At 36.7% G+C, this 21,963-nt stretch overlaps 1 protein-coding gene across 22 annotated transcripts in view; it reads right to left on the reverse strand.

Moving 5' to 3' along the window:
* The window catches only part of BCAS3 (BCAS3 microtubule associated cell migration factor), a 487,145-nt gene that overhangs the window by 330,807 nt on the left and 134,375 nt on the right, over positions 1-21,963 (reverse strand). For all 22 annotated transcript variants that reach the window (XM_071219333.1, XM_053930625.2, XM_024573300.4 and 19 more), the window contains 2 exons: positions 19,937-20,030; positions 8,115-8,248 (listed from right to left, as the gene is read on the reverse strand). In XM_071219333.1, the coding sequence (XP_071075434.1) occupies positions 8,115-8,248; positions 19,937-20,030 (228 nt within the window). The remainder of the gene's footprint in view (positions 1-8,114; positions 8,249-19,936; positions 20,031-21,963) is intronic.

Raw genomic sequence — 21,963 nt, forward strand, 5'->3', positions numbered from 1 at the left:
ATTCTGGGAAAGCACCCACTGTCTAGATAAAAGACATTACTGACGCCGCCCTTCATGGACGTGGACAGCAATGTGGTGATTGCTGCTGGTAGGGGTGTATAAAAACTAAAGGGCAATGGAAAAAAGGAAAATAAAGATTAATTTAAAACAAAAACCAAAAAACCCTGGCTGGTGTGGCTCAGTGGGTGGAGTGCCAGTCTGCGAACCAAAGGGTCGCTGGTTCAATTCCCAGTAAGGGCACATGCCTGGGTTGCAGGCCAGGTCCCCAGTAGGGGATGTGCGAGAGGCAACCACACATTGATGTTTCTCTCTCTCCCTCCCTTTCCCTCTCTCTAAAATTAAATAAATAAAATCTTTTTTGAAAGAAGGAAGGGAGGAAGGGAGGGAGGGAGGGAGGGAACCCCAAAGCAGAGAGAACTTGGATAAAAATTCTCAAATCCAAGAGTACTATACTTTAAGAAGCCTGTAAGAATGATAACCAAAACCATAAACACGAGTCCCAAATAGCAGTATTATTTACAATAGCCAAGATATGGAAGCAACCTAAGTGTCTATCAACAGATGAATGGATAAAGAAGATGTGGTCCATATATACAATGAAATATTGCTAGCCATAAAAAAGAATGAAATCTTGCCATTTGGGAAAACATGGATAGACCTAGAGGTCATTATGTTCAGTGAAATAAGTCAGACGGGGAAAGATAAATACCATATGATTTCACTAACGTGGAATTTAACAAACAAAATGAAAGTTTGTTTCAGAACAAGTTACTTAGAATGGAAACATGGTAAAGACTGATAATCTACACATACCCTCTATCTCATCTACTCACTCCTTCCACCTATCAATTCTTCACATCTATTTATTTATTCAATAAATATTTATGGAAAGCCTTTTACATGTTCTGCACACTTCTAGGTGCCAGAAATTTAAAAATGAGCTAAAATAAGCAGCATACAATTACTATCCAAACTACCAATTACACTCTTGGGCATCTATGCAAGTGAAATAAAAACTCTGTTGACATAACATATTCATAATAGCCCAAAACTGTAAACCGTGCAGGTGACTGTTTAGATAAACTGTCAGTATCCTGGTTGTGTACTTTTGCAAAATGTTACCATTGGGATAACCTGAGTGAAGTGCACATAGGATGTCTTACTACTATTTCTTACAAGTACAAATGAATCCAAATCATTTCAATAAAAATCTGAAAAGTGAATGTGATGCCTTGCAAACACCACGGAACCAGCAGTGGTGGACTACAGTGGAGACGAGGATGGGGGTGGCTGAAAATGCCAAGGACTTAGGGGCTAAAGGTGGCCGCGTTGGGAATGGGGGCAGAAAGGAAGAGGCCATTGTGCCAGGACGCTCATTGGAGGACAGCAGCAGCATCTTTGCCCAGGGGGAATGAACGGCATCAACGCCTGGCCGAGAGAAAGGAGAAGACTAACATGCCTGGCTGCACCCGTAGACTCTGCAGCCTAGCCTCCCCTAACATCACTGCACAGACACAGGCAACAGCGCAGTGACGTCCCGAGGGAAGGGGGGCGGCAGCTGGATGAATGGAGGGGGCAAAGGGGGAGAAAATGGGGATATGTGTAATCGTGTCAACCATAAAAATAACGTTAAAATGTAAAATGGAAACGTCAAATTTTAAAATTAAAAAAACAAAGATCTGACCACCTAGCAGTCGCCTTTGGAACAACGGGCATGGGCTCCTGAAACACAGTAGTCCATGTCCTCACAGGAGGAAAAAGTACCCAGAATGAGGTGTGAGCCAAGTTCGCAGTGGGAAAAGAAGCTAAAGTGATGCTTATGTTGTGAATGCGTGGTTGTACTCACATGCTGGTGTCAGAGGGTATCCTCTGCCATGCAGACTGTGGGACAAGCACACAAATGACCACCTACTAGGCTTCCAGTTCCTTCCCATGTTATACAACAGAAACCACAGAACCCCAGCAGGAACAAGTTTAGGTAAGGACTTAATGTCGTTATCCCAGTACAACACCGCCACCTGCCTGAGTCAGCTACCAAGTACACTCCCTTTTGTGGAGAGCAGCTGTTAATGGGCCACTTAGTTCTTGTAACTGAACAACTGGCCCACAGAGACCTTGTGATTTTCCAGACCGACAACAGGATGGGTCTACTCAAATTCGATGATGAACATAGTGGGAGGGCCCAACGGGGCTTTCTAGCCGAATGGAAATGTCCCAGGATATGCTCCCCCCTGGACCCAGCAGCATCTTCTTTTTCCAGTCACCTGGTCACCCACTCCACTTGCCTGAAGCAATGCCACTGGCTCAAGGGGCCTTTTCTCACGGCTTGGATGAGATGAAAGGGGATGGTGACAACTAGCGTGTACAACCTAGCTGTACAAGCCCAACAAAAACTCTGGAGGGACAAATGTAAAGACCATTTGGCATAGCAGGATGACGGAAAGCTGTCACCTCCACTGTAATAGAGGGGCGCTGTAATTGTTGGCCAGCCAGGCCCACTTGTTTATGTGTTGTCTATGGATATATTTGTACTATAATTCAGTTTATATTATGACAATTACATCTCAATAAAGCTAATGTTTGGGGTGGCGGGGGGCAGGGGAACTGGTGAAAATCAGGATGATGTTTAGCAAGTAAAAATACAGAAAGTCCAATAAAAATTGAATTTCAGTAAAAGCATAAATAGGCAATATTTGGAACATACTCATACTAAATTTATTTGGTTTTATCTGAACTGACAATCAAAAACTATCAATTAATAATAGTAAAATGCTAGAGTCTTTCCGCTTGAGAATTAAACATACCAATCATATCATTTTGCAGGATGGCTCTGATATAATAAAAGTAACACTAATCTGATGTGCAGATGTTTCAAAAGCAAGTTTACAATTTATAAAAGTTAGCATGTTAAGTATAAAATGACTTGTGTCTGCTTGACTAAGACATTACGGAAGTGTATCAACAAAATATTGTAAGGTTTTTTAACATATGACTTAACTGTTGAAAACTGGGAATATTTTTCTAACTCCATATGTGCTTTATGAGGAAAATTACTGTCAGATGCAGAGGATATCCCAAGTCATAGATCACAAAACAACTTAATTCAACATAATTAGATCCACATACTTGATTTTTTTTCCTTGCCTGATTAAAGAATCCAGAATGACATGATTCTGAAGTACTCAAAGATGGATAGACAGATCACATGCCATATAGATTTTATCATCAGTGTGAACTTGTATATATCATTTCAAAATACGGTTTTCAGTAGAAGCTTATAAAATTAATTTTATGGTCATTAATTGAGTTTCCTTAGATCTTGATGTTTGGTGTTTAGAAATTCCCAAGCCCCTACATTACAAGCTGTGACAGAGAGTAAAATAATTTTAATAACTTCTGTTTGGTTTTCCTATTAGACAGGAGTAGCACTGAGAGTATCGAACATCTGTACCCATGCACATTTGTCCATGTGCAGGGCACTGTTCTAAGGGTTAAAGATATAAAGAAGCTTAAGCATGATCTCTATTTCCAGGTGGATGTGTAGGTACATTAAATGATAAATAATGCTAATTCAAAAGAGGTATCAAAAAGAGGCGTAAGTAAAAATACATCAGTGTGAGTGCCTAAAACATTCAAATTCTTTGAGGTTATCACTGAGGTAAAGCATACCAGTGACTAGTGAGGACAGGACAGGGATTATAAAACCAGAGTTAAGAAATAAACTCAAGAGCACATATGTACCCAGCAGCATAATGAAATACTCAATCATTACAGAAAATACTCATCTAATTGAAAACTTCCACACAAAAGGAACAAAAACAAATGGTGACTAAACATGACAGTAAGCAAGTTCATTGTGCCAAAAAGAAAGGACACTTTCAAAGAATAAGGGAGATGTGTCAAAAAGACATAGATGGCTCCAACTGGCCAAATCTAGGATATTTTGAGCATTAAAATAATTATTGAATGGCACAACCCATTGAATATAAGAGCAAGCAATTAAAGCAAATTATACATGTAAGTAAAAGTAGTAATACAAAGTTTGATGAGGAATGGAATGTTTGCATAGTTTAAAATTAATTCTTCACCTGCTGGCCACCCAGGGAACCGCACGAAGGCAACAGACTAAAATGCCCATCTCTGCCTATTCGTGAAAGAGGCATAACTGTATACTTTAAATGCTGTTGCCTGAGGGTGCAGCTCCCAATCAGCCACATAAACAAAATGAAGGATAGAAATTATATAATCCATCTCAATAGATGCAGAAAAATAATTTGGAAAAATTCAACATCCATCATAACAAAAACTCTCAACAGAGTGGGAACGTACCTCAATATAATAAAGACCACATACGCCTAGCCCACAGCTAACATCACAACCAATGGTGAAAAGCTCAAAGCTTTTCTGTGAGATCAGGAACAAGACAAGGATTCCCACACTTGCCTCTTTTATTGAACCTGGTTCTGGAAGTGCCAGCCAGAGCAATTAGGCAAGACAAAGAAATTAAAGGGACCCAAATTGGAAAGGAAGAAGTAAAACTCTCTATTTGAAAATGACATGCTATTATACATAGAAAACTCTAAATAGACTCCCCCAGAACACTGTTAGAACTAATAAATTCAGTTAAAGTTATGGGATACAAAATCAAACATACCAAAATTAGTTGCATTTCTATAAATTAACAATGAACTATCAAGAAGAGAAATTTAAAAAACACCAATTGCATTTGCAATTGCATTGAAAATTAATAAAATACTTAAGAAAATTAAACCAAGGAGGTGAAAGACTTGCGCAACGAAAACTGTAAGGCACTGATGGAAGAAACTGAAGAGGAAACAAACAGATGGAAACACACTCCGTGCTCATGAACTAGAAGAATTAATATTGGTGGAATATTTAAACTACCCAAATCAATCCACAGATTCAACATAATCCTATGGACATTTTTCACAGAAATAGAGCAATCCTAAAATTCACATGGAACCACAAAAGACACTGAAAAAAGAACAAAGTTGGAAGCATCACACCACCTAATTTCAAACTATATTACTAAGGTACAATAATCAAACCAGCATGGTATTAACATAAAAACAGATGCCAGAAACAGAGCAAAATGATAAAAATATAAATGTTAGGGTATTATTTAATTTGTTATTATTAATAAATACTACAGCTATCCTAATACTCTTACACATTATTTTAGAGTTCCTAGCCAAGGCAAATATGAGAAATAAAACTGAAAAAAAAATGATTTTCAGAAAATACATTCTACTTACAAAATCCAAAAAAATTACTAAACAAACTATTTGATTTTACAGTGGAGTCTAGCAAAGTAAGAAGATAAAAATATGCTAAAAAACAATCAATACTTTTGTCATACCACCGCAATAACTAAGTTGAAAAAATAATTCCTAGATGTAAAATTTCTATATTATAAATATGTTACTTCTAACTGTATTAGAATGTAATTTCAATGTAATCCAAATAAAAAACTGCAGAAGATTCTTCACATAACTCAATAAGGTTACTCTACACTGCATCAGTGAAAAATGCCCAAGAATAGCTAGGAAGGTTTTTTAAAATGAACACTGAATCATGTTATAAAGCTAAAGTAAATAGAACAGCATAATATTGGTGAAAAGTACTGTTTTACTTTCTGTTGGAGAAATTTCCAATAATTAACACTTTGCAAATCTTGTTTAACCTGTCCCTTAGTTTTGTTGTGCCAGAGTATTTAAAGGCAGATTAGAGATGCCGTATTGTTTCACTTCAGTATGACTTCAGGATATATGCCGAACAGAGATTTCTAAAACACAAACCACAACTGCAGACCCAGCAAAATTAACTAGTATCACATAATACCCAGTTCAAGGTCTATTTTTCTCCAACTGTTTTAAAAATATTACACTTTGCTTAAATCAATCTCCAAACAAAGTTCACACATTGCATTTAAGTCATGTTTCTTAAGACTCTTGTAATCGATATAGCCAAAGAACGTGTGTGCACGACCCACAGATACAGAAAACAGTGTGGTGATGGCCAGTAAGGGGTGAGGGCAGGGGGCCAGTGAGCAAAGGGAGGGAAAACAGGGATATCTGTAATAATGTAGACAATAAAAAAGAAAATAAAATAAATGCAATTATAAAGTAATTTTTCTTTATATTTCAATGCCATAAAACACCCCTAAATACGTGTTAGTAAAAAAGGTCTATTTTCTCATATCATATATTTGTTCTTTTATTTAACACTCTCCTACTTCTAGGTTATTTTTAAAACGAATTCTACACATCTGTAAATGCATTTTATGCATCAGAAGAAAATGAGCACACTAAATTCTTTAACAGTATCTACTAAGGCAAATGTTCCAATCTCCTCATTTGTATGAAAAATACGGTTTTGTACTTAATTTGTATGAAACAGGATTCAAATAAGGTCCACACTTAGTACCCAGGTAATAGTCTCTACAAGTACTTTGAAGCCCTACCACACAGCCACTTTTATTTTCCATTACGACTATTTGTTGTAAAAACCAGGTGACGCTTGTAAGGGAGAACTTCCCACATTTTAGAGTTGGTATTGTTTAACTTGTTCCTCAATCTCTGTATTTTCTTTAAAGCGCTAATTGTATCTAGGAGCTGAATTAGACTGAGGTTTAATTTAGAGGGCTGGGTAGAAACATTTTCATAGATGATGTCACACATATCCCATTACATCACATCACACTGGGAAGAACAGGATAAATAATGCTTTACTTCAGTGATGTCAAGACTCACCTGCTGATACCAAACAGATCGTTATTGCCTCGGTCCACTGTTTCCTCAGGGGTAGCAACACAGTGATTCTTAACATTCTAACTGTTTTTGTCAAATGAGGTATAACTGACATGCCCCACTGTATTAGCTTCAGGTATACAACATAACGTTTCAAGATGTATATGCATTGTGAAATGATCACCAGAATTAGTCTAAATTCTAACATTTTAAAACTGGAATTCTTCGATAAAACAGAACATTCCCTCATCAACTATTTCAATATCTTATGAAATTGATACAAGAAAGGTAAATGCTGGATACTTTCCCTTCAATTTCCAATTTTCATAATGCTTGATAAACAAGCAACCTACAGTAATGGCCATTGGCTCCTTTTTAAATATCATTATGACCCTTCATGTGTTTCTATGTATTTCAGATGTTTCATTCTACTAGAGAAGTTTTTCATGGGAATTTATGACAAGAAAGCATTTTGGGCTAGTCAGTAAACAGTGCTGGGCCCATGAGCCCTTGGAACAAAGGGCATACAGAAGTACGCTGGTAAATGCGCGACCACTGGCCCTGTGAAACAAAGGCATATTTGGGGGTTTAGGCTATTAAGATGACATCTCAATATCTACCCAAAATATTAAGAATATTAAATACATGCAAAGCACATAGCAAATGCTCAATAAATTATATGCATGGGGGGTGCGCACACGTATGCACACCTTCGTGCATGTGTGCACAGTGATGTGCTGTTACATGTCAAAAGCTGGCTCCCTGAGAAAGAAGATTTACTCTGACCTGTAGTGTTGCTGACTTTCACTATGTAAACACTCCTCCGGTGGATGATTTCACACCAATGTAATGTCACCACATCCAGCGTTGGGGACGAAAGTGCGTAACTGAGTCTTACTAGCCATTGTGAACTGGCTCCACTACACCACTGAATAATATCTGTATAGTCATATACACTACAAAACCTGCAGTTTTGTGTACATGTGAACATGTATGTGTTTACATGTACATGTCTGTGTATGTGTATGCCTGTATAGAGAATCAAAATACCTAGAAAACAGTCTGGAGAAATGGGTAACAACTGGATGACAGGTTTCCTCTATAGCAAGCAATGGCACTGGAGCAGGAGGAGAAAGATCAAAGGAACTTTTGTCTTAACAGTCACTGAACTGTTCACCTATTACTTACGCATTGGGTTAAGATGGAATAAAATTGCTTTGTAATTTTCTGACCCATTCTATCACCAAGTATGTTCTCACTAAGCTCCAATATGATATAAACAACCAGCTATGTCAGATGTCATACTACACAAAGAAAACACCTTCTGAAAAATATACAACTTACTTTGGCTTCAGTTTCTCCCCTGTGAAGAGTATAGAGATGATGGACAGCACTTTGTGATGAGGACCAAGGATGAGTCAGAATTTGGAAGACGTGAAAGTCGTGGCCAAGGGTATCTGTTGTGACTAGGAGCATTCCTGAAGGATATACCAAAAAAAGGGGGGTAAAAATAAAAACAATTATGTATGTGGATGAAATATATTCACAAAGTACTCATCATGCTTTAAAAAATTATCAAAGAAAAATAACCAAAGATATAACAAAGTATTCACAATAAAAAAATTAAAACAGTATCTTTACCCTATGTGAATACCAAACCTTAGTACTACGTCAGGATAATACAAGAGTAGGAATCCTAGATTCATGATGTCACCCTACAACTAGAAGAAAAAGGTTTTATATGCCTGAATTTACAGAGTTCACAAGCATTTTACAGTAGCAAATTTGATCAAATGAATATGAAAATGACTTATTTCCATGTAATCAATTCCCACTATTTGCCATTTCTCAAAACCTGAATATCGAGTTCCAATTTATCTATGAAAACAACGACCGATATCCTACTTCGTCACCAGTTTACGGCTGGCCTCCACCCCGGCAGAGTATTTACTGCACTGCCTGCAGTAGTGTTCGCAGAGCCAAGTTTTTAATTCTGATGAGATGTAGTAGCTAAGAATTCTTTGCATAATCCAAAGTCACAAAATTTTTCTATGTTTTCTTATCAAAATTCCATTTTGAGTTAATTTTTGCATAAACTGTGAGATATCCAACAAAGTAATTTTTTGCAAATGATATCCAATTGTTCCAGCAAGATTTTTTGAAGGAACTATTCTCTTTATCCATTGAATTCTTCATCCTACAATGGTTACCCATTGTCAAGTTGGAAAAGATTGACTTGCCCTATGTGCAATAGGTCTCCTTCTAAAACTACAATTCTAGTGGATTGATTTCTGTCTTTATACTTTCCTTAATAACACACTTTGTTGATTACTATAACTATATAGGAAATCTTGAATATAGGAAATCTTGAACTCAGGCAAAGTGAGTCATCCTTTTCTGACCTTTGCCAATATTATTTTAGCTATTTCAATTCCTTTGCCTTTCCAAACACAAAATAAACTTCTTGATATCCACTGAAAAAAATTTCTAGGGTTTTTGGGAGGATCGTACTAAGTCTACAAATCAATTTTGGGATAATGGACATCGTAACAACATTCAGGATTAAATTAGCTAGTATTTTGTTGAGGATTTTCATGTCTGTGTTCCTGAGGTATAGTTTTCTAAGGTAGGCATTTAAATAAAAAGGTGCAAGTATATTTGAGTTTGCAATTTACATGGCTAATAAAAGATACAGCTCTATTCAGTAGATTTAAAAATAACATATAGATGCCAGTGTCCTGATTACTTCCAGGAGAACATATTTTAAATGTTGATTGAGATCTACTTCAAATCTGTAACAGTTTATGTAACACTGCCTCCCACCCTGCACCTAGCTATGGTCATGACGTCACTGACACACTTTATATTCTCTCCATATTGTTGTTGTTATTCCAACGATAAATTGCTAAGGCTGGGCATGAATGCTTTGTTGTCCTTTTCTGCACAGTATTTCTTCACTCCTACTTTTTGCTGAGCTATATACTAAGTTTGCATTTCACTACTCCACTACTAGGCTTTCAGTCTACTTTCCCACAATGGAAGTATTTTCTGCATATGACAACTCATCCAATGGAAAAACCATCCTGACAGGAAATACCATGAACTTGCATTTATAACAAAAATATATTACCTACTGAAGATAAATTTAATTTCTTTTAGAATCATAGATCAATATTTTACTCAAAATGAGCATGCAAATAAGTTTCTATTAGTCAGATCAAGACTGGTATTGTTTTGCATGAAAGTTCAGAAAGGAACATTCTCAGCTCTTAAAACTGGCATTAATATCTGGGTTTTTAATACAAAAACAAATTCAAATTTTTAGAGAAATATCCCATTGAATATTTATCCTTATTATCTTCTCTGTATCCTAGCTCAAAGTTTTCATTTTCCACTTCTCCACACAAATGTGGCTTCCATAATCCAGCAATTAGCTTCATATCTTTGACAAAACTTTAAAATGATGGAAAAAAATCAAAAGAGCAAAGAGGAAAGGAAGAAATAGCTTGTATACTACTATACAATCATGTGCTTTCTTTTAATTTATAATTTCCTCTTTTGCACATATTCTACTGGGAGAAATGACAAGCTTTTCTTCTCTAGAAAACAAGTTAAAAAGCAGATATACATAAAAGGAAAAACTTGTACAGAGTAGACTGTGGCTTGAGAACTATTTATGCAGCATCAGAAGACTAAACCAGACTAGCCTGGCCATAAACTAAACCTACGCCCCAAACGAGGTGCCAAGCCACAAAATGCATTTGCGTCATCTGGGAATACAAGGGAAAATAGGACTTCTAATTATAGGGCCTGGAAGCGGAAGCCTAGAGTGATTAGCTGTTTAGGCGCTGTTGTATGTTTATCTGGAAGCTTCCTCTCCCTCACTCTCAGCCTCAAGTTTGATAGATGAGCGTTAGCATTAGAGGGTGGGGACTGGAGCTGCTGATGGTACATGGTGTTCTCCAAACTCTGAGACTAGAGACTGAACATTAAGGCTTTTGCGGCCTTATAAGAACATAAGTCTTTTCAACTGGGCGTCAGCTGGTTAGCCCAAAAGGCAAAATTAAAGAGCAGCAAACCTCTACTGGGCATATGCTATAAAATCGTGGAAACATGAGTAGATATGTCTTTTTGCCATATCCTATTTATAACACCTACCTAATTGCATGTTTCTTTATCACATGCACACATATGAAGTGGAAGACAAATTACCAGCTATTCACACTCTTCCAAAAAGAGACATGAACACTGATATTCTGGGTCAAATCGAAATCTTTACAGAAATTCTGATTATCACTCATAAAATAATTTTGTTTTGGTATTAATTCTTGTGAATTTAATACATTCCCATCAATCCCTGTACAGGTTAAAACATAAGTTATTTCATTATTTTTATCATTATTAGCAAATTTCTACAAATAAAAGCAGAGAATCAGAATCCTACTATTGATAAAAATCTATTAGGTTTTCAAATTACATAAAACCACAATAATATCACAGCCTATTCAAGTCTGTTTAATAAAACCTTTATACCGAATATGAAAACCTGAACGCAATGGTCTCAGTCACTATGGGCAGCATCAATGTTAGCCCATTTCGTAACCCACTTAATGATGGGGATAATCAAACTTTACGTTTCATTCTTCCTCATTGTGGCCCAGGATATATATTACGACTTTCCTGACTTTATGCTCAATAACACCATTAAAGGCAATGATGTAAACCCTACCCAATGAACAAAGGACATGATTTATTTCATCCCCCCCAAAGGTTGCACATGTCTAGAACCAAGATATGATTTTTATTTATTTTTATTGTTGTTCAAGTACAGCTGTCTCCATTTGCTCCCTGCCTCTCCCTGCCCCCCACTCCAGCCACCCCCAACTCCCACTCTTGACCCTACCCCCCTTTGGCTTTGTTCATTATACATGTTCCTTGATACCAACATGTGTTAGAGTAAAAAAATCTCTGATATGGCTCTTATTCATTTGTTCCATGTGGAAAAGTCTAAAATCAACACTTAAGTTTTCTTTTTTTCTTAATATATTTTATTGATTATGCTATTACAATTGTCCCTTTTTTTTTCTCCCTTTTATTCCCCTCCATCCTGTACCCCTCCCACCATTATTCCCATCCCCCACCTTAGTTCATGTCCATGGGTCATACCTATAAGTTCTTTGGCTTCTACATTTCCCATACTATTCTTAACCTCCCCCTGTCTATTTTATGTAACTTTTCCCCCATTCTCTCCCCTTCCCCTCTCCACTGATAACATCCAAGCAATCCCTATTTCTGTGAATCTGTTCCTGTTCTAGTTGTTTGCTTAGTTTGTTTTTGTTTTTGAATTTTTAGGTTTCGTTGTTGATAATGGTGAGTTTGTTCTCATTTTACTGTTCATACTTTTGATCATAATCTTTTTCTTAGTTAAGTCCCTTTAACATTTCATGTAATAAGGGCGTGCTGATGATGAACTCCTTTAACTTGGCCTTATGTGGGATGAACTTTATCTGTCCTTCCATTCTAAATGATAGCTTGGCTGGATAGAGTAATCTTGGATGTAGGTCCTTGCCTTTCATGACTTCAAATACTTCTTTCCAGCCCCTTCTTGCCTGTAAGGTCTTTTGAGAAATCAGCTGAGAGTCTTAAGGGAACTCCTTTGTACGTAGTTCTCTCCTTTCCTTTTCCTGCTTTTAAGATTCTCTCCTTACCTTTAATCTTGGGTAACTTAATGATGATGTGCATTTGTGTGTTCCTCTTTAGGTCCAGCTTCTTTGGGACTCTTAAGCTTCCTGGACTTCCCAGAAGTCTATTTCCTTTGCCAGATTGGGGAAGTTCTCCTATATTATTTTTTCAAGTAAGTCTTGCTCTTCCTCTTCTCCTTCTGGTACCCCTATGATTTGGATGTTAAAACATTTAAAGTTGTCCTGGAGGTTCCTACACCTCTCTTCATGTTTTTAAATTCTTGTTTTTTCATTCTGTTCTGGTTGAATGTTTATTTCTTCCTTCTGGTCCAAACCTTTGGTTTGAGTTCGGTTTCCTTCCCTTCACTGTTGGTTCCCTATACATTTTCCTTTATTTCATTTTTCACAGTCTTCACTTTTTCCTCTATTTTACAACCATACTCAACCATTTCTGTGAACATCCTAATTGCCAGTGGTTTGAACTCTGCATCTGATAGGCTGGCTATCTCTTGATCGCTTAGTTGTATTTTTTCTGGAGCTTTTATCTGTTCTTTCATTTGGGCCATATTTTTTTTTTGTCTCCACATGCCTCTTATGTAGTAAGGGGTGGAGCCTTAGTTATTCACCAGGGCGGGGCAACCCTGCATTGTGGTGCTGTATGTGGGGGAGGGGTCCCAGAGGGAACAATGTCACTTGTTCAGCTCTCAGCTGGCTTTCAGTCACTTCCCCCACTATCCACAAGTAAATTGGGCCCTTCTGGTGCTGATTCCTGGGTGGGTGGGTTTGTGTACATTCCAGGACCCTGTGAGTCCCTCCAATGGACTCTCCTGTGAGGCTGGGAGTTTCTCCTGCCACCTCAACCCCCACAGGTTTTTGCATTCAGAGGTTTTGAGGCTTTATTTCCCTGCACTGGAACCCTGGGATGTGTGGTCTGTCTCGCTCCCCAGTTGTTCCTCCTGGTTTATCTACACATGAATGTGGGACTGCCCGGTCCTCCAGCCGCCACCTTGCCACAAGCACTCTCCAACCTGGCTGCCCGTCTCCACCCTCCTACCAGTCTGGATGAATGTTTCTTCTTTAACTTGTTGGTTGTCGTGACTTCCATACAGTTCGATTTTCTGGCAGTTCTGGTTATTCTTTGTTTTTAAATTTGTTGTTGTCCTTCTTTTGGTTGTGCGAGGAGGCACAGTGTATCTACCTACGCCTCCATCTTGACCAGAAGTCTAAAATCAACAATTAGTTTTCTAGCTCTATTTCATAACTTTTTTATTACATTTTCCTACATTTTCAGGAGTTTGTAGTTAAATGTCCTAACATCTTTATTTAAATAATTTGTTTTGTCCTTTCATTTTCATCATGAAATTTTTTAAGTTCTCTAGACATCTTTAGCTACATCCAATAGATTTTCATATTAGGTGTTCTATTATCTTGAACAGTCTATTCATCTGACAGACATATAGGAAAGTGGTACATGTCTATACATATTCTTATTTTTCCAATTGGTCAGATGCCAGAATATTTTTTAAAACTTTATTAACCTCTACTAATGTATAATTTATATACAATAAATGCACTCAGTTTGATGAATCTGAAAAGTATACGTATACATCTATGGAACTACTGCCATAATTAGGATACAGAATTTGTATCTTGTGTCCACTTGCAGTTCAGCCCCTCCCCATCCTATGACCCCAAGTGACCACTGATTGGCTTTCTGGCATTATAAATTAACATTGCCTGCTTTGGAATTCCATGTAAATTGAATCATTCAAAAATTTCTTAACCCTATCTGCTGTGGGTAACAACAGTCCATTCATTGACTTGTATTACTGAGTAGTGTTCCATTATATGGATATATGAAAAATTACACATTCATTCAGCAGTTCTTATAGTTTTTGGCTATTATGAATCAAACTTCTATGAAGATTCAAGTACAAGTCTCTGTGTTGGCATTTGTATTGACTTCTCTCAGGTCAATATTTACGAAGAAACTGCAAAAATGTTTTTGCACAGCCGCATGTAACATGAACTCTATAATCTCATCAACATTTGGTATGGTCAGTCTTTTTAAATTTTTAATCATTTCAGTGAGTATTTGGGGATTTCTTACAGTTTTAATGTGCCATTTTGTCTTGGAGATCAATGATAATGATTATTTACATATTTTTGTGTGACATAATTATTCAAATCTTTGCTCATTTCAATTGTTAACCCTTATACTCTGATGGTAGGAAAGTATGGTGCAGCCACTGTGGAAAGCAGTATGGAGATACCTTAAAAAATTAAAAATGGATCTCTGCCTTTTGACCCAGTGATCCCACTTCAGGGAATATATCCAGAGGAACCCAAAACACTAATTCGAAAGAACATAAGCACCTCTATGGTCATTGCAGTGTTATTTACAATTGCCCAGATACAGAAGCACGCCAAGTGTCCATCAATAGATGAGTGGATAAAACAACTATGGGACATTTACACAGTGGAATTCTACTTGGCCATAAAAAATAAGAAAATGTTACCCTTTGCAAAAGCATGAATGGACCTGGAAAACATTATGCTAAGTGAAATAAGCCAGTCAGAGAAAGACAAATACCATATGATTTCACTCATATGTGGAATCTAACAAACAAACTACACAAACAAGCAAAACAGAGACAGACTCCTAGATGGAGAACAGATGACAGCTAGTCGGGGTGGGGAGGTCAGAGGGTAGAGGTATTGAGCAAAAAGGAAAAAGGACTCATGGACACCAATGTGCTGATTGCTGAGGGGAGGGGGTTATAAGAGGACTAAATGGAAATGGAAAAAAAATACAAGTGCTAAAAGGCCATAATAAAATACATTTTGAATCAAGGTTAAAAGGAATTTGTTAGAAAGAAGTAACAAGAAAGTGAAATGTCAGGAACAGTGCAAGACAGGAAGGAGAAATAAGGAGAGGTCTAAAATAAAAAATGGTGGAATACTAAATGCTGACAAGGATGCAGAGAAACCATGTCTAGAGGATTAATGGAAAGTATACGGACAATGTCAATGTCTCACTAAGGAGTAGATACCAATATGGAGATAATATCATAAAAAAGAAAAAAAAAATAGAAATCCTGGAATTGAAAACTACAACTACTGAAATGAAAAATTCAATAGAGGGATGCAAGCAGAACATTTGAACTGGGAGAAGAGATCAATCAGGATCACCCAGCTTGGGAAAAAATAATGAAGAAAGATTAACAGAGCCTCTGGGACCAGTGGGATACCATCAAGGAGATAATCTATGAATCATGGAGTCCCAAAGGACAGAAGAAGAAAAAAGAAGCAGAAAGAATCCTTGAAAGAAAAAAATAAATAACTGAGAATTCCCAAATATGCTTTAAAAAAAAAACATTTCAGGTAGTAAAACTATTCTATATGATCCTGCAATCGTAGATACACACAATACTAATATGTCAAAACCCACAGAAGATAAAACACCAACACTGAACCCTAAGGTAAACTAAGGACTTTCGTTGATAATGGTATACTAATGTAGGTTCAATCACAACAAAACTACCCCTGTGGTTTGTTCTCAATTAGTCTCGATTTGATCGCTATCAACTTCAACAGGTCCACCCAACCTTGGAACAGCATCCAGCAAGAAATCTACAGCACAAAACTTCCCAAACAACCTTGGACACGTTCAATCAGTCACAGCACCTTCTCCATACACTGCACTAATCTTTTTTTTTTTTTTTCATCTCAGTTGCATTTTTACCTTTCTTTAAATAATAAAGCTTAACATGCCAAAAATGTTGCATATTTAATTCTACCTACAAACTAAAATAGCTACACAAAAATTCATCAACGTTGTTAAGGTTTTTTTACACTTAATGCGATTTAATGGAATTAATGTCCTGTATCAACAAATACGTTGTTTGTATTACTCAAAGACTTTGAAAAAAAGAGAATCAAAATGATCTGCAATTGATTTGTGTAACATTCACTCCCAAACTGGGCGATATACCTGCCCACCTTGTATTTTCTTTCCCATGCCAGGTTGAGAGGAGGAGAGGGTAGGAGGTTCTTACATACGTTTGGGTATTGGCCGGAATTCATCTTTGAAATGAGCACTTATGTCTTAAATCCTCACTGTTTTCCATCCAAAATTAGCCCAAATGGAATTGACCAGAGCCACCTGGCTGGCACCTTTCTGGGCAGACCAGCTCACCTATACCTTCTCGGCCTCAGCATCCAACACTTTGGCTCCATCACCATGCTGGGAGTCTGTTGTGGTTTTTTTTTTTGTTGTTGTTGTTTTTAAATGCATGCCAATATGACAGCTGTCACAATACAATCTAACAAAACTGTTTCGGATGAAGTCAAAGACAACTAAGTGCTACTAGAGCCATCTTACAGAAAAAAGCCAAACTTTTTGGCTAACCCAATATGTTCTTATTATAATAGAAAGTCACTGACAGGAAAAAACAAAGCTTCCAGTGTCTGCAGGACTCTGACTCTGGTAGTATGAAATGTACATTAATACAAAGGAGATCTGACATAACAGATGGCCTATCAAAATGAGTCATACTGGCTCCTCCAAGCGGAGTGCTATAAGGGACATAACTTCCAGACTTTCTTCAAATTTAACTTAATTCCCACAACATTCAGCCCACTTCAATAAATCTTTGTCTTCATTAATTAAATCAATCCTACTGATCAACAATCACTACAAAAATCTTCCTATCAAAAATGACTAATTAAGTTATTAGAGGAAAGATTATTCAAAGTACTCTATATTATCCTCTTACCATCATTCTTTGTTTATTTACCATCATTCTAACTAATAGGATCATTTCTGCAGAATAAGATAAAATGGCAGTCTCTTCAGATTCGTCAACCAAAAATGTAAGATTGGAAAAGACTATAAATTTATGAAGAATATTTTAGCTCTGAACACAAAAATACAATTTTCTCTTATTTATAAACAAAGTATTTTAAAAAACACTACAGTGGAATTCCACCACTGAAAGTATTAAGCCAATTGCTAATTATAAAAATTGGTAAAGCATTTTACCAAATTAAGCATTTAATCTCTGCCTTTCACATACAGGATGACTGTGGTTCACCCTGGGTGATGAGAGAAAACTTTTTTAATGGAAAAACAGCAGATAATCAAAGCAGAAAACAATACAATTAGGAAAAACATCACTGTTATACAGCCTTCAATGTAACAAAACTATTAAGTAAAAAGTTGTTTCAGAAACGAGGCCAAAATAACACTCCGCAGATTACTTACTAATCTCCACAAGAGAAACCTATCTCCAATATGCAGACATTTGATGGGTCACTAACTTCTCCAAGTGATCAAACACAGTATCGTGAATTGCAAGACAACCTGATGTGATGTGTCTCCTGCCAGGATGTAGACAGCAATACTTAAGATGTTAAAAAAAAAAATCCTTAGCCTGAATGTTATTTAAAAGCCTTTTTAGAGAACAAAGAAAACATTATTATAATGAAAAAATATGACAAGTGCAGAATTTGCATAAGATAACTGGACCAGGCACTGCAAAAAAAGAAAAAGTGGAAGTTGTAAGTGGATTAAAAGGAACTAAAGAGACAAAACAAAATGTAAGAAGTGAACTTGAATTAGAATTCAGTTTGAAGCAGCAACAGAGCACCTTTTTAGGACAATGGAGGAATTTTAAATTATGGCTTGGATATTAGATAATATAATGTGTTAGTTTTCTGAACTACAATATAATTTTGCTTATACAAGAGGGAGTCCTTATTCTTAGAAAACACATAGTTACTTTGTATTGGGTGAAATTTTATAATCCAAGTAACTTAAATTCAAATGGTTCAGCAAAATACACACATGTATGTATATTAAAATGTGGCCCTGGCTGGTGTGTCTCAGTGGATTGAATGCTAGCCTGGAAACCAAAGGGTCGCTTGTTCTATTCCCAGTCAGGGCACATGCCTGGGTTGTGGGCCAGGTCCCCAGTATGGGGCACACAAGTGCAACCACACATTGGTGTTTCTCTCCCTCTCTTTCACCCTTCCTTCCCCTCTATAAAAATAAATAAATAAAATAATTTTTTTTAATGTGAACATGTATTTAATGAAGGTGGTGGTACATGGGTCATTACTATACTATCTTTTAAATCAATTTCAATGTTTGAAATCGTTAGTAATAAAAAGTTTGGAAAAAGACAAAATGTAATAGGGCATACCTCATTGGTATAATATCTCTGCTTATCAAAAGCTTTAAGAAGAACCAGAAGAAAAAAAAACCACCACAAAAGAAGGGAACATTGGCGGGAAAATCTCAGACATTCCACACAGCAACATCCTCACAGACACATCCCCTAAAGCAAGGGACATAAAGGAAAGAATAAACAAATGGGACCTCATCAAACTAAAAAGCTTCTGCATGGTTAAAGAAAACAGCATGAAAATGAAAAGAGAACCAACTATATGGGAAAACATATTTGCCAATGATACCTCGGACAAGGTTGTGATCTCCAAAATATATAAAGAACTCACACGACTCCACTCCAAGAAGACAAGCAACCCAATTAAAAGATGGGCAAAAGACTTGAACAGACACTTCTCCAAGGAGGACATACAGTGGGCCCAGACTCATATGAAAAGATGCTCAGCATCACTAGCCATCAGAGAGATGCAAATTAAAACCACAATGAGATACCATTTCACACTGGTCAGAATGGCCAACATAAACAAATCAACAACCAAGTGTTGGAGATGACGCGGAGAAAAGGGAACCCTAGTGCACTGTTGGTGGGGATGCAGACTGGTGAGGCCACTGTGGAAAACAGTATGGAATTTCCTCAGAGAACTAAAAATGGAACTGCCTTTTGACCCAGCAATTCCACTGCTGGGATTATATCCTAAGAGCCGTGAAACACCAATCCAAAAGAACCTATGCACCCCAATGTTCATAGCAGCACAATTTACAATAGCCAAGTGTTGGACGCAACCTAAGTGCCCACCAGGAAATGAGAGGATCAAAAAACTATGGTACATTTACACGATGGTATACTACGTAGCAGAGAGAAAGAAGGAGCTTATACCCTTTGCAACAGCATGTATGGAACTGGAGAGCATTATGCTAAGTGAAATAAGCCAGGTATCATAAATACCATATGATCTCACCTCTAACTGGAACATAATCAACAAAAGAAAAAGCAAACAAAATATAACCAGAGACATTGAAATTAAGAACAATCTTACAATAACCAGAGGGGAGGGGAGAGGGGACAATGGGGGGGGGGGGGAAGGGTTTTCAGGAACTACTATAAAGGACACATGGACAAAACCAAGGGGGAGGGAGGTGGGTTTGGCTGGGGTGGGGAGGAGTGGTGGTGGGGGAAATGCAGACAACTGTTATTGAACAATAAAATAATTTTTTTAAAAATGCAAATATAAGAAAAGAAAACCCATGATATAAAGCTGGGGTGTCGGGGGGAGGCGCGGGGCTGAGAGACGTACCACTTGTATTGAAAGCCATACAGCACACTGGTTTTTCATGAGCCGGGAAGTGGGCCACAATGCCATCACTATCAGAATCCTCGCTCACAAGCACCTTTACAAAAAGGAAGAAAGCAAATGGAAGTTAACCTTTAATCACCAATTACTGAGGCTGAAGATATACACAGCTACATCACAATGTCCCTGACCAATGACATGTTTCCATGATATTGGCAGATTTTTCTTGTCAATAAGGTGAGAATGCCACTTTAGGAATGAGGAAAAGATATAACAGGACCCCAGCAGATTAATCATATAAACTCTAAGAATAGTTGGTTAACTTCACTACAGATAACAGAGACCATAATTTCTTGAAGTGTACATTTGCCAAACAACAACAAAAAAAGTCAAAGAATCAGCTATATAGAGCTTTATCCAATAACAAAAGCATAGTTCTTACTGTGTTAAGGTCTGCTGAAAAAGTCATGCCCATGATGGGAATAAAACCAGGAAAAACTACAGAACAGGCTAAATACCAACAAACAGATATATGTCAGAGGAATTACCCATAACATTTTTATTTAAAGTAAAAAGTTCTGGTCTTTAACACTGAGTTTTTAGATAGACAAATCACCTCTTTGAAAATATTACCACGTCATAAAATCAGAAGTATGATAAAGCACATAGTTTTGGACCTCGAATTTATTATACTTAATTTTTTGATAAGCATGTTAAAATATGATTTATACTCCATAAATTTACCCAATTGTGAGTGCACTGTTTAGTGATTCTTAGGAAAAATATGTATTTATTTTACAAGGCAAGTAAATAACTAAAAAAGTGTAACATGCATAACATTCAAAGTGAAATCCTACTATACTCATATGTGGTCATGATAATCAGACAAAGAACTTAATCTCTGACCCAGGAAGTGGTCCTACACTGGCAATGGTAACTTTTCCCTTAATGTGAAAAGCTCTACTGGTATAATTTACATCCAATATGAGTCACCTACTTTATTTTTACAATGATTTCCATACAGTACTATAATTATTACAACAACGTTCTCCAAGTTCAACTATGTTGTAACATGTGACAAAATTTACATCTTTTTTAAGGCTGTATAAAATTATTACATTGTATGTATGTATGTACATTTTCCTCCATCCATTCAGCTAATGTTGGACATTTGGATTGTTTTTACCTCCTGACTACTGTGAATAAAACTGCAATGATCATGGGTGTGTAAGTATATCTTTGAGATCCTGCTTGTAACTATTTTGCATATAAACCCAGAAGTGAGATTTCTAGAACATATGGTAATTCGATTTTTAAATTTCTGAACAACTTTCATACTGGTTTCCATAATTGCTACCTAACAGCTCACAAGAGTTCAAACTTCTCCACATCCTTGACAACATTATTTTCTGTTCTTTTGATATTGTCCATCCTGATAGGTGCGAGGTGATATCTCACTGTGGTGTGATTGGTAGTTTGATCAGTGATACTGAGCATCTTTTCATATTATATCTTTTTTGGTGAACTGTATAGTCAGGTTCTATTTGTTAATCAGGTTACTTTTTGTTGTTGTTGAGTTGTAGAAGTTCCTTATACATACTATACATTAACTCATCAAATATATGATTTACAACTATTTCCTCCCACTCTAAAGGTTGCCTTTTCACTATTAATTTATTAGAACTAATAAATAAATGTTAGTTTCATATCCTACACTTTGCTGAATTCAATTACACTAACAGTAACCAATCCAAAAAGGAAATTAAGAAAATAATTCCATTTACTATACCATCATAATTATCAATTTTATTGATCTTTTCAAGAACCAAATTTGGATTTTCTCCAGTATTTCACTGTTTGCAATTTTGTTGATTTCTGTTCATATCTTTATTATTTGCTTCATTTCTCTTGCTTTGGGTATAATCTCCTCTTCATTTTTCTAATCTCTTAAGGAATAAGATAAGACTAATTTCAGACCATTCTCTTCCCTACTATGTGCAATTAGAGTATTAATTTCCCTCTATGCAATA

The sequence above is a fragment of the Desmodus rotundus genome, chromosome 9, assembly GCF_022682495.2.
Source record: "Desmodus rotundus isolate HL8 chromosome 9, HLdesRot8A.1, whole genome shotgun sequence".
NCBI classification, from domain to species: Eukaryota; Metazoa; Chordata; class Mammalia; order Chiroptera; family Phyllostomidae; genus Desmodus; species Desmodus rotundus.